The sequence below is a fragment of the Belonocnema kinseyi genome, chromosome 2 (assembly GCF_010883055.1).
Source record: "Belonocnema kinseyi isolate 2016_QV_RU_SX_M_011 chromosome 2, B_treatae_v1, whole genome shotgun sequence".
Lineage (NCBI taxonomy): Eukaryota > Metazoa > Arthropoda > Insecta > Hymenoptera > Cynipidae > Belonocnema > Belonocnema kinseyi.
In genome coordinates this window covers 31,580,991-31,593,288 of record NC_046658.1, presented here as the reverse complement: position 1 = coordinate 31,593,288, position 12,298 = coordinate 31,580,991, and the positions used below count along the sequence as shown (strand labels likewise).

At 32.2% G+C, this 12,298-nt stretch overlaps 1 protein-coding gene across 2 annotated transcripts in view; it reads right to left on the bottom strand.

Moving 5' to 3' along the window:
- LOC117168374 (proline dehydrogenase 1, mitochondrial) overlaps positions 1 to 11,183 on the bottom strand; it is a 226,449-nt gene extending 215,266 nt beyond the window's left edge. For both annotated transcript variants that reach the window (XM_033353974.1, XM_033353976.1), the window contains exon 1: positions 10,578 to 11,183. In XM_033353974.1, coding sequence (XP_033209865.1) covers positions 10,578 to 10,877 — 300 coding nt within the window. In that variant the 5' untranslated portion in view covers positions 10,878 to 11,183. The remainder of the gene's footprint in view (positions 1 to 10,577) is intronic.
- Positions 11,184 to 12,298: the final 1,115 nt, after the last annotated feature.

Sequence of the window (12,298 nt, the reverse complement as noted above, 5' to 3'; positions counted from 1 at the left end):
CCTTACAGAAAATACGCGATCCTCATCTGGCGATGAAGTTCCTGAGCAAAATGAACCTCCAGAACCTGTAAACATTGAGAACCGAAATTTGCAAAACGTTAGACGAGATGATGCCAAAAAAAGAAGTTTTCGTCCGCGGAAGTTACGAAATGTATTATTGAAGGACAAGACTGCGAAAATTGAAGAATTGAAAAAGAAACTTTACACCAAACAAAAGAAATATAATAGACTGAAAAAAGGTTAGAAAAAACAGACAATGGACTTACACCAAGAACTAAAATTAAAAACATGGCAGAAGACCTGAATAAAAGTAAAGAATTAGTCAAAAAGGCGTTGTTTGGTGAAGTTTTACGTACCCAAATGACAGAAAATTATGCAAAAGCTACAACTCACAAAGAAAGGTCTAGTTTTAAAAAGCTTCTGTCTGGCCCAACTTCTGACAAGTATAAACTATGGCGACTTGATAATTACTCCATGACTTACAAAAAGCTAAACCGACGACGAAGCAAAGATTCTGAAGAGAAAATTAAGGCTAGGAAGAAGAGAGTAGTTACATTGATTCAGAAATTTTATGAAGACGATAGCAACAGTCGTAATGCTGCAGGAAAAAAAGAATGCATCACACGCAATAGTGTTAAAAAACAAAAGCGGTACTTGTTGGATTTACTAAAAAATATGCATAAAAAAGTTTCTAAAAACAAATACCTTGACTGTTGCGTATTCCTTATTTTGTAGGTTACGTCCATTCTGGGTTGTGCCCCCTAAGCTCACAACCATGATACTTGTGCCTGCATTGTACATGAAAATATTAATCTCAAACTGTCCGCTTTGAAAAGGACAAAAGTTCTTGATTTGATAACCACCAATCAGCATTGCAGATACTCTGTTGTGATCGCTACTCTGATAAATGTTTAATTAGAGAGTGTAATGACTGTTCCTCTGAAACTTTACCCTATGCACAATTTGACAACAGTGAAGATATCTTAGTTGCACAGTGGAATCACGGGAAAGAAATGTTTAAAGATCCAAAGACTAAGAAAGAACGTTTTGTATCAAAGTATAAGAAAGAAAAGATGAGTGTTAAACCTCGGGATTTGATCATACAATTGGAAGACGACCTTTTAAAACTATTTAATCATGAAATGAACATTGTTCATCAGCATCGAACCTTGAAATCTCTAAAGCAGTCACTCACAGAAAAAGACACAATAATTCACATGGATTTTTCTGAAAACTATACGACCAAATGTAACCAGGAGATACAATCTTTTCATTTTGGTGGTTCCAGAACACAAATCTCTTTGCACACCGTAGTCGTATACACAAAAGGCTCGACAACTTCTTATTGCACTGTTTCTTTGAATTTAGCCCACAATGTTGCAGGTATTTGGGCACATTTACAGCCAGTTTTACAATCTTTGCCTCCAGGTGTAGAAAATCTGCACTTTTTGAGTGACGGCCCTGTCACACAATATAGAAACAAAACAATGTTTTTCATACTTGCCTGTAAGCTTCAAGAGTTTTATCCGGGTGTTATGACATTTTCGTGGAATTACCACGAGGCAGGTCATGGAAAGGGAGCGCCAGATGGTGTGGGGGCAACGTGCAAACGAACTGCGAATAAAGTTATTTCACAGAAGACTGATATTACTAATTTAAATGAGTTTGTTAATACGTTGCGTGAAAACTGTCCAGGAATAAAGATTTCTGTTATTGAGGATAATGAAATCGAGACCGTGAATAACCTGATCAAAGAGAATGGAAGTAACCTACAAAGTTTTAAGGGGACACTTATGGTTCATCAAGTTATGGGCGGCGTCTATAGTCCAAACAAAGTCATTATGAAATCACTGAGTTGTTTCTGTAATAAGGATTGTGAACACTACAAATTAGGCTGTCTGGAATACAACGTCAAGCCAGATCGCCTAAAAGTATCCGATGTTTTCACCGATTCTGAAGAGGAGATAATTCCTATTCAAAGCTCTAGCAAAATTGAAACCGAGGTGCAAGCAGACCTTAGTCAGAATCGGAGTGATAAATCAAAAGTAACTTATGGTAGTGTTGATTATGTTCTAGTCAAACTGCTGTCAAAACACAAAGAATATCGTTATGCGGCAATTTGTACGAGTTATGATGAAGACGAAGGAGAATTAACGGTAACCTTTCTTAAAATATATAATGAAGAAGAAAACCTCTTTAAATTAGACGAAACTGATTTCGCAGATGTGCCTTATGAAGATTTAATTTAAAAACTTCCAATTCCTAATTTGATTGTTAAAGGTGATAGAGTATTTTACAAATTTAAAAAAGCTATTGATGTTTTTGAAAAGTGAGAATTTTTATTACTACCTCTTAATATGATTATTACTTATAAGATAATACATAATAGTGAGACTAAACTTATATGTAAAGCTTAAAGCTTCGTGAGGATTTGATTAAAATAAGTGACTGATTATAATTTAAAAAAAAATTATTACTTTGTTTTTGTCTATCTCAATATTAATATGTGATGTCTTAAAATACGTGGCAAATAAACGTAATACAACATATTTATATTTGCTTTATTACTATGGTTATAGTTTGTCATCAGTCCCTAGCTGTAATTGTCAGTCCCTAGATTCCATAATTTACAAAATCTTAAATTTCTCCTAAAATACTAAATTAAGTGACCGGCCCTTTTATATATGGTGTAATAAATTATTCACCTACCATATAAACCTCATAGGAGCCTAGTAGGATCTTGAAAATGATGAAGACAAATTATATCCTAAATTTGCCCTATTTTTGTGGAATCAGCCTAATAAAAAGGTGAGAAATTTTAGTTTTAATCAAAAAATATTAATATTAATATTTAATAGGATATCGGAAATAAATCAAAATTAAATTTTAAAACACGCCAGAGACTTCATTAATCACTGGGACAAACAAAAATGATTTATTTCTCTGAACTTAGAATTCATATTTTCTTTTTCATTAGAAATCCAATTTTTTGTACCTGTCACTCCAAAACCTTATTTTAGGATTAGGAAAATTCTATTTGGGCATTTCTCAATCATTATTTATTATAAATATTGAATCTGAATTTTTATACAATTCAAAATCAGTGCGCTAACAGTGACCAATCGGGTTCTCGGCGCGACGCAAACGCAGTTTAAAAAATTCCCAAGATTGGGGACCCTGCCTGTTCCTCGATTTTCTTTCATATTATGAGTCTTGCAAAAGAGGGTACCAGATGTGACAGATCAATCCTCTGTGACCAGTCACTAATACGCGTATTTTTAAATTGGAGACTTGGAAAAGAGGTTCGAGTTGTGACAGATCACTCTTCTGTGACCAGTCACTAACACGCGTATTTTTAAAGGCGAAGTATCTCGACCCGAAATTCAGGATGACTAGTCTATTCTCACAATTTGGCTAGTCGTTCCGAAAATTATGTATTTTTTAAAATACTTTTAAGTTAGTCAAAGATGATCAAAACTGCTAGTTGTCCCTAGAAAAAATTTTTAGAAACCAATTAAACTAAAAGATAGGTTATGTTTTATAAAGTGTAGTCCTTAAAGCTGTAACTCATCCAAATCAATTTATATATTTGCTCTGTGTCACCGTAGTCTCAAGTTCGTTCGAAACTTCCCAATAATTTCCGCACGCTTGGATTAGATCTTACTTCTATCATTTGAAGCACGATACTATCAAAATTTTATATTTTTGTTTATTTAACTCAGTTATTAATATAAATTCACCAAAAGTCTTTAGGTAAAAGTAAAAGGCCCTTAAAAATACTCTGTTTATGCAATGAAGATTTTCCCATAAAAACCATTTTTTTGTGAAAATAATGAATATTTTGGTAAAAAATTTACAATTTCTTTAAATAGGACCTGCTATTAGAAATAATTGAAGTCACACCCATAAACCTTTCCAATATCTTATAAGGGAAAAGGCGGCCTTGTGTCTGACCACAGAAATAATTTATGGTCAAATTCCCTACCCCATTTCCAACGCCGCATGAGGGGCGGCAACGCTTGTGAGTGATCATAGAGATATTGTCAGATCACACCCCTGTCCCTTTTCCAACGCCTCGAGGGGGCAGGAAGGCATCCTTGTGACTGGTCACATAAACAATGTAAGATCACACTTCTGTCCCTTTTCCTATGCCTCGTCTGGGGCGGGAAGGCACCTCTGTGACTGGTCACACAGATATTGTAAGGTCACACCCCTGCCCCTTTTCCAACGCCTCGAGGGAGCAGGAAGGCACCCTTGTGACTGGTCATAGAAACAATGTAAGATCACACTTCTGTCCCTTTTCCAATGCCTCGTGTGGGGCGGAAAGGAACCCTTGTGACTGGTCACTTAAATAATGTAAGATCACACTCCTGCCCCTTTTCCACCGCATATGGGGGGCGCGAAGGCACCCCTGTTACTGGTCATAGAAATAATGTAAGATCACACCCCTGCCCCTTATAGGAATCCACATAAATAACATAAATACTCCTTTTTCTTGTACAAAAATCGCCTATCGGAATGAACTTGAGAAATTATGTACAATAAAAAAAAGTTTAAAAAATCGATAAATCGAAAAATATTCGAGCTATCGATTTAAAACGTTCAGATTCATGTTTGTCGCTAAAATTCCTATAGGAATTCACAGTAAACTTTGTCGCCACGGATATCGTAATCTTGCCGCTTACCGACGAAAAAAATGCCGGACTACAAAATTAAAACCCGGCAAAAATTACGTACCTGTATACCTTATGCTTGAAAAAACACCAAATGTCAAATAATTATTTTTAGAAAAATAATTTTTGATAAAACAAAATTTGTTATAATACATATATTTCTGACTATGTTAACATTCATTGAAATGGATTACTTTTGTGTTTTGTCTGCTTTTCTAGAACGTTTTTCAATTTGAGATTATGTCGATCCTAAAAATCGATTTAACTATTATTTTGCAGATCGGTATTCGTTTGAACTAAGTCACAATTGAACTAAAGCCCATTTGAACTAAAACAGTTGAATAACGCTTAATATTTTTTGGCCTGTAGAAAAGAGAAGATAGATGGGATGTTAGTTGCTTTAAATGGTAGAGTTATTTTCAATTTGTGGCGTTATGTGGCGCGGCGTGTACCATCCTTGTTGATTAAATTTAAATCTTGTAACAGGCAGTGAAAATAGAAAATAAGGAAACTTGTGCTTAATATTAACAACAGTTGAATATAGTGTACAAATTTGAAAAATGTATTCAAATTGAAAGCATGTTAAATAATATTGTTTCGAACCTTTATATTTTATAACTATTCAGAAAACGTCATAATTATAAGTGCTTTCTGATTGAAAATATTAAAAGCCGTAGAATAAAAACTTAAAGCGTTAAAAATTAAAGTCTTATCAATGAATCAATCATTGTGGCCTCGAAATAGTTTTGAGGTTAGATTAAGACAAATAATTTTTCGCGCAAACAACCCTTTTTAACATTTTTAAAATTTTTTCTCAAATCTTTTGCATGGTTTAAAATCTCTGAAATAGTTTGAAATCCTTTCAAATATTTTTTCAATAATTTAAATCTTTGCATATCATTTCAAAATATTTACAATCTTTCTGAAATGACAATGAAATTGTATTATTCTCTTGGAATGTTGAAAATATTTTGGAATATATCAAATCAATGCAAAATACTGAAAAAATCTTCCAAAGGTTTTGAAACAGTTTTCGATACATGAAATATTTCTTGAATCTTCTCCAATATTTTTAATCTTTGCAAAATCATTTTAATATTTTCAACCGTTGTGACATGTTTTAAATTATTGTAACATTTTCTTTATCTTTTGAAATATGTAATATTTGGTATATTTGTATATATTTTTACTCTTTGTAAAGGTATTCTAAAATATTTAAGATATTTTCTTTTTTAAATCGTTCTGAAATCTTTTTCATTACTTGAAATACTTTGTAATCTAAGTTTTTTCAATATGGTCTACACTAGTGTGGTCCAAAAATACATCGCAAATTGTTTTTCACTCTAGTTTGTAATCTAATCAAGCAGCTGAATGGAAATCTGATCCACCGAATCTACAGAACTCGTGAACGTAATAGTCTTCCGCTAGCGGTCCACGTCCCCAATCGCCGAGAAGCTTCGATATAAATTACTGGAATTTCATAAAAATTTTGAAACGCATGATAGAGAAGTAGACAATTGCACTGTTGAATGAACACTAGGGTGGTCAAAACAATTATTTTCAAACTACCGAAAAAGCCCCCCCCCCCCCCCAGTTTCTATTTCCAGAGAAAGAAAATCCATTATTTTTGTTTTTTCGAAATTCGAATATTAAGACGTGACAACGGGCACTTAAAAATCATATTTAATTAACATGGGAAAATTTGGAATTTTTGAAATATTGAACTCATGTTCCAGGGTTTAATCGAATAATGTATATTATTTTAAGGATTATTTATTCAAAAAAAAAAATGTTAAAAAATAATCGTATTCTTTGATTGAAATGTAATTGTTTGGAGTAGTAAATTTTTCCAAAAACATAAAATTATTTATTGTCAGAGTTAGAGATATTAACTTTATTTTTAAATTAGTATCATGTGCTACATTTTGTTGATTAATTACAATATTTCCATACATTTCTTGTAGAGCTTAATGCATTTCTATTTATTTAAACAATCTTTTTTTCTCAAGCAGTTACTTTTCGATAACTTAAAAAAAGGTAATTAAATAGAGCACAACAAATATTTTTCTGGCTGCGTAGTGTGTAGAAAGAATACGTTTACCACTTTTTAATTGTCTAAACAAATAGAATTTGTTTCAATAATTACTTTTCCAAAAATACTTTCCAAATCGTAAATAATTCTATGTCTTCTATTTTATTTCATTGTTTTCATTATTGAAAAACAACTGATTCAGAAAATAAAAATTCCTTTAACAAATATAAATTAGTTAAAACTTTATAAGAAATGTTTCAAAATTATGTAATTATTCAACTAAATGTAGCATAGGATAGAGAAGAGTATTTGAATATGAGATATCCTCGTAGTATGAGAAAGCGGGGTATCAGCTAAACTAAGAGACCCACTCTGTTGGTTCTATCACTAACTTGTAGCCCTTGAAGAAAGAGTAATTTCCTGGTATAGTCAATTTTTCATTGGGCTTCTAAAGATTATAGGCGAACTTTTTGTGAAATCGATGGTGGTCGAGTTCTTGGAAGGGAATTCTTTAAACCCTATTTATTATTCATTGAATATGTATTTAGCAGTAAAGTTTGTCTGGAGTGATGGGGATTGAATAACTAAGTAGGAAAATATCGATAGTGTTACAGTTTTTCATTGTACAGGTCAGACATAGTAAGTGCATAGGTGCACGTTGTGGTTCTCATAATATGAGATACCTGTGGTTTTTATAACACTGTGGCTGCGCGGGGAAATTGGTTACAAAAGTGTTGGTGACTACTGCAAAAACTAAATATATCTAAATAGCAGTAAATTTATACTTCGTAAACATAGAATGAAGTTTTTCATTCAAAATAATACTTCATTTTGCATTTTATTAGCTATTTCCTGGGGTGTCTCATATTATGAGAATAGTTTGACGAGTTTGGAAAAAGCACTTTTTACATTTTTTGTATCTTCAGCATAAATAAAATTTTTAATAAATTTTTTTATTTGAGTTTCTTATGATCTCTGGCTCCATTTTTGGAAATTTTGAAAATAAACAATAATTAATTGTTTCAATAATTACAAAATGTTTTTAAAAAAATGTACTACCACAAACAATGACAAAGAATTACATTTAAATCAGAAAAGACGATTTTTGTTTACATTTTTGGAGTATAAATAATTGTTTAATTAATTAAAATTTGTTTAAACAATTAACAATGGTTCAATAAGTCATGGTAAATATTAAAAATTGTTCCTTAGTAATTATTTGTATGAAAAAGACGACGGAAATTTCTAAAAAAATAACAATAATACGTGAAAATATAGTTTTTAAATTTTTGGGTCATATTTGGGGCGCTGCGGGGAAGGTGGGGGTGGGTTGGAAATAAAAGTTATTAGTATGGTTTTATTTCGTAGACACTCCTCTTAAATCCCTAAGAAACTTGGCAATGTTCGGTGTAACTCTGGAACATGACTTCAATTCTCCGAAAATTCAAAATTTCCTCATGTTAATTTAATGTTAATATCAGAATTTAGAAAAACCAAAAATTATGGATTTTCTCTCTACGAAAATGAAAACTTTTTTAGGAGGGAGGGAGGGGGCATTGTTGCCCTCTAGAGTGAAAACCCAATTTGCAATGCATTTTTGGATCACACTAGTGTACACCATATTGAAAGAACTTAGATTAGAAAGTATTTCAAGTAATGAAAAAGATTTCAGAACGATCCCGAACGATTTCCAAAAAAAAATATTTTAAATATGTTAGAACATCTTTACAAAGAGTAAAAAATATATGCAAATAGTTACAAATATACCACACTTACATATTTCAAAAGATAAAGAAAATGTTACAATAATTTAAAACATTTCACAACGGTTGAAAATATTAAAATGATTTTGCAAAGATTAAAAATATTGGAAAAGATTCAAGAAATATTTCATGTATCGAAAACTGTTTCAAAACCTTTGGAAGATTTTTCAGTATTTTGCATTGACATGATATATTCCAAAATATTTTCAACGTTCCAAGAGAATAATAAAATTTCATTGTCATTTCAGAAAGATTGTAAATATTTTGAAATGATATGCAAAGATTTAAATTATTTAAAAAATATTTGATAGGATTTCAAACTATTTCAGAGATTTTAAACCTTGCAAAAGATTTGAGAAAAATTGTTTAAAATGTTAAAAAAAAATGTAAATATTTGAGATTGAAAATGTTTCAGAAAGATGAAGGAAGTTTCGCAACGAATGAAAATATTAATCATTTGGGCTCATGACAATCATAATAAAAGAATAGTCAATGAAAGAGGGTTGTTTGCGCGAAAAATTATTTGTCTTAATCTAACCTCAAAACTATTTCGAGACCACAATGATTGATTCATTGATAAGACTTAATTTTTAACGCTTCAAGTTTTTATTCTACGGCTTTTAATATTTTCAATCAGAAAGCACTTATAATTATCACGTCTTCTGAATAGTTATAAAATATAAAGGTTCGGAACAATATTATTTAACATGCTTTCAATCTGAATACATTTTTCAAATTTGTACACTATATTCAACATTTGTTAATATTAACTAAATAAATTATTTAAACTTTTATTGTCACGTACCCTGGACAAGTTATTAATCAAGTATTTTCGAAAATAATAATTTGACATGAGCACAAGTTCCCTTATTTTCTATTTTCACTGCCTGTTGCAAGATTTAAATTTAATCAACAAGGATGGTACACGCCGCGCCACATAACGCCACAAATTGAAAATAACTCTACCATTTAAAGCAACTAACATCCCTTCTATCTTCTCTTTTCTACAGGCCAAAAATATTAAGCGTTATTCAACTGTTTTAGTTCAAATGGGCTTTAGTTCAATTGTGACTTAGTTCAAACGAATACCTACCTATTTTGCACACCAATAGTTATGAATAATCATGATTGATGATAGATTTCCAAAAGCCTCTATACAATTTGGAAATTTTTGGTGAAGAACATTTTTTAATTTATTACGAAACTAATGTTTTTGTTTAAATCTATGACTTTGTCAGTTTTTACGTCCGAAAGTTAAAATGCAATTCCCAAACAACTCCAAACGATTCAAAGCGACAATTTTTGGAAACATTAAATGTGCAGTGCAAGTATTCAGTGTGCACTTCATTTTTTTTTAATCGATAACTTTTTAGGTTTTCACTTCCAACCGATAAAACTTGATTTTGCAAAAATCTCCAAACGATGCCATATAAAACACATTTTTTTACATTACAGTGCTGTCTTCCCGGTGGTTATACTCGTTGGTCAGGCCGGGCCAAGATACTACGTAAAAAAATATGAACTCCAATTAAAAGGAAGTGTCTGAACGTGCCAAAAAGTCTGGCTACTTGTACCGTAAATTCGATAGTCCCCTTTTCAGCTCTCTTAGTACCGAAATATACTGCTATTTGTACAAAAAAATCGATACCAGTAGCTACGGCCTACTTAAAACTGCATTTTTTGGAAATTTCAGTATGTTAGTAGAAACGTGTAAGTGAAGAAATTGATCTTTGTGTAACATAAATATTCTACATGTTTATATTTTCGATATACACCATGCGAAAAAATGAATATAAATGTGGAATTTAACAAAATGTAAACTAAGGTTTGTTGGGAGAATGAAACAAAAGTTGAAAAATTGTTTTTGTAGTTCAGGTTTAACAGTTTCAAATCTTTTTGAGAACTATGAGTCACAGAAAGAATGAGCCAAAACGGAAAGGCGATACGTTTCTGCCATATTGAATAAAAAGCGTAAAGCGGGGAGGGTGAAAATTTTTCGGGTTCAAATCCCTCGTGATCCTTTAGAGGCGGGGCAATTTGACCACATTGCCTGAATCTGACCATTATACAAAAATTCGAAATATAAAGCTCGCAATCATGTTAACTCACCTTCATGTTGTTTTCGACGAGGTAGTCCATCGAACATATTTGGTAAACGACGTAGGCGCGAATCAACTCAGTCATAGTTTTACTTTTGAAGGCAGCCATGGGATCGTTAAACTTGAGATCCAGGGGGTCAATTTGTCGTGGTACCGGTTTCGCCTCAGTCAACGGTGTAGCGGAATATCCTCTTTCGCAAAACTGAACCATTAGCACAGACGGCCTTGCGGTACCGGCAGGCAATGCCATGAGATACTTCGTCAGCCTTTTACCGGGACACCGCCGCGAGACTGTTCTTAAAAACGCCATCCGTCAGCAGGTGAGGCCTGTTTCACTGACGCACGCTTTTTACGTAGTACCTCTTCCTGGAGAAAACAAAGGTAAGGCCCCCTGAAAAAAAAACCAGCCTTGGGGTAAATAGAATCCCAGAGAACTCTATGAAAACCACAATTTTCCGCGGCTAATTGTCACTGTCTTATAAAGTCGAAGACCCTGAAGAAACTGACTGAATTGCAGTTAATACGCACGAATCGCACCACCTCACTCACATCACCCAGTCAGTAGCATGGTCAGTATAGTATAGTGACACAACACAGCGCACCTCCAGGCTGAACAGGCTCATCCGTTTTCTTTTCAGTTGCACCCGTCGATTCGTTGATTGGTCAAGGATATTATAAACCTAGATGCGGCACGCGTATAGTTCGAGGAAGTAATTGTAGATGGCGCTTCCAGCGAAAATTGCCCTATCCCCCCATGCCCTTCAACCAGAAGATCGCGCCAGCAATTACTTTTCCCGTGCAATCTTCACCCGTCGAACAAGTCCGTCAAATAGCCGATACTAAGTTGGTAAATACTATAAAATATAAAATACAAATTTTATATTGAGAATTTTGAATTATTCTTTTCAATGAATTAATCAATTATTTGAATAAATTTTGCATAAAAAAAATATATGGATGCATAAAATGTACTTTTAAACTGAATGCAGAGCGTTCTCGCATGTAGAATTAGCGATTTGAAGTTTGTAGATGCAGAGTTAAATTTTTAGGAATACCGCCTTCCTTACGATTATTAATTTAACATAACAATAATTCGTAAATTTGTATGTTTTTGTAATTAGTTATGAATTAAGTAAATTATAATTAAAGAATAAAATTGTATTATAAAATTATTTTTCTTTTATGTTATTTTTTATATATTTAAAAGAAATTTGTTTATCTTACTATTTGTGTAAATTATGTCCTGATTTTTCAAATTGAGAACCCCATCATTTCAAAATTAAAAAAATGTATTTTTGAATTTTACTCGAGTGGTTGATCAGAATATGTCAATATTTTGCCTTACATTTCTCAATTTAAGCTACAAGGTCAGAAATATTGGAAAGGTTAAAAAAATGTATCTCTTGATTGTTCGTTTGTAATAAAATAATCCGTAAATTTATATGCGTGTTCATATTCTGAATTTTTTACTTAAATAAGTATAGTTAAAAGATTAAGTTTCTCAAATCAGTGTTATACTTTGAGGTACACATTATTATCGTGAGACTCGCGCTGCGCACTTGTTTTTTGACAAACAGTTGTAAATTTATATTTTCTGAACCACCTTAAAATAAAATTAAAAAATACAATCCGTTTTTAAAACATTTTTCTCCATCTCACGTTGTTATGCTAATAATAGGATTTTGGTTTTCATATTATTTTGTATATATAAAGCAAAATATCCTACAATTT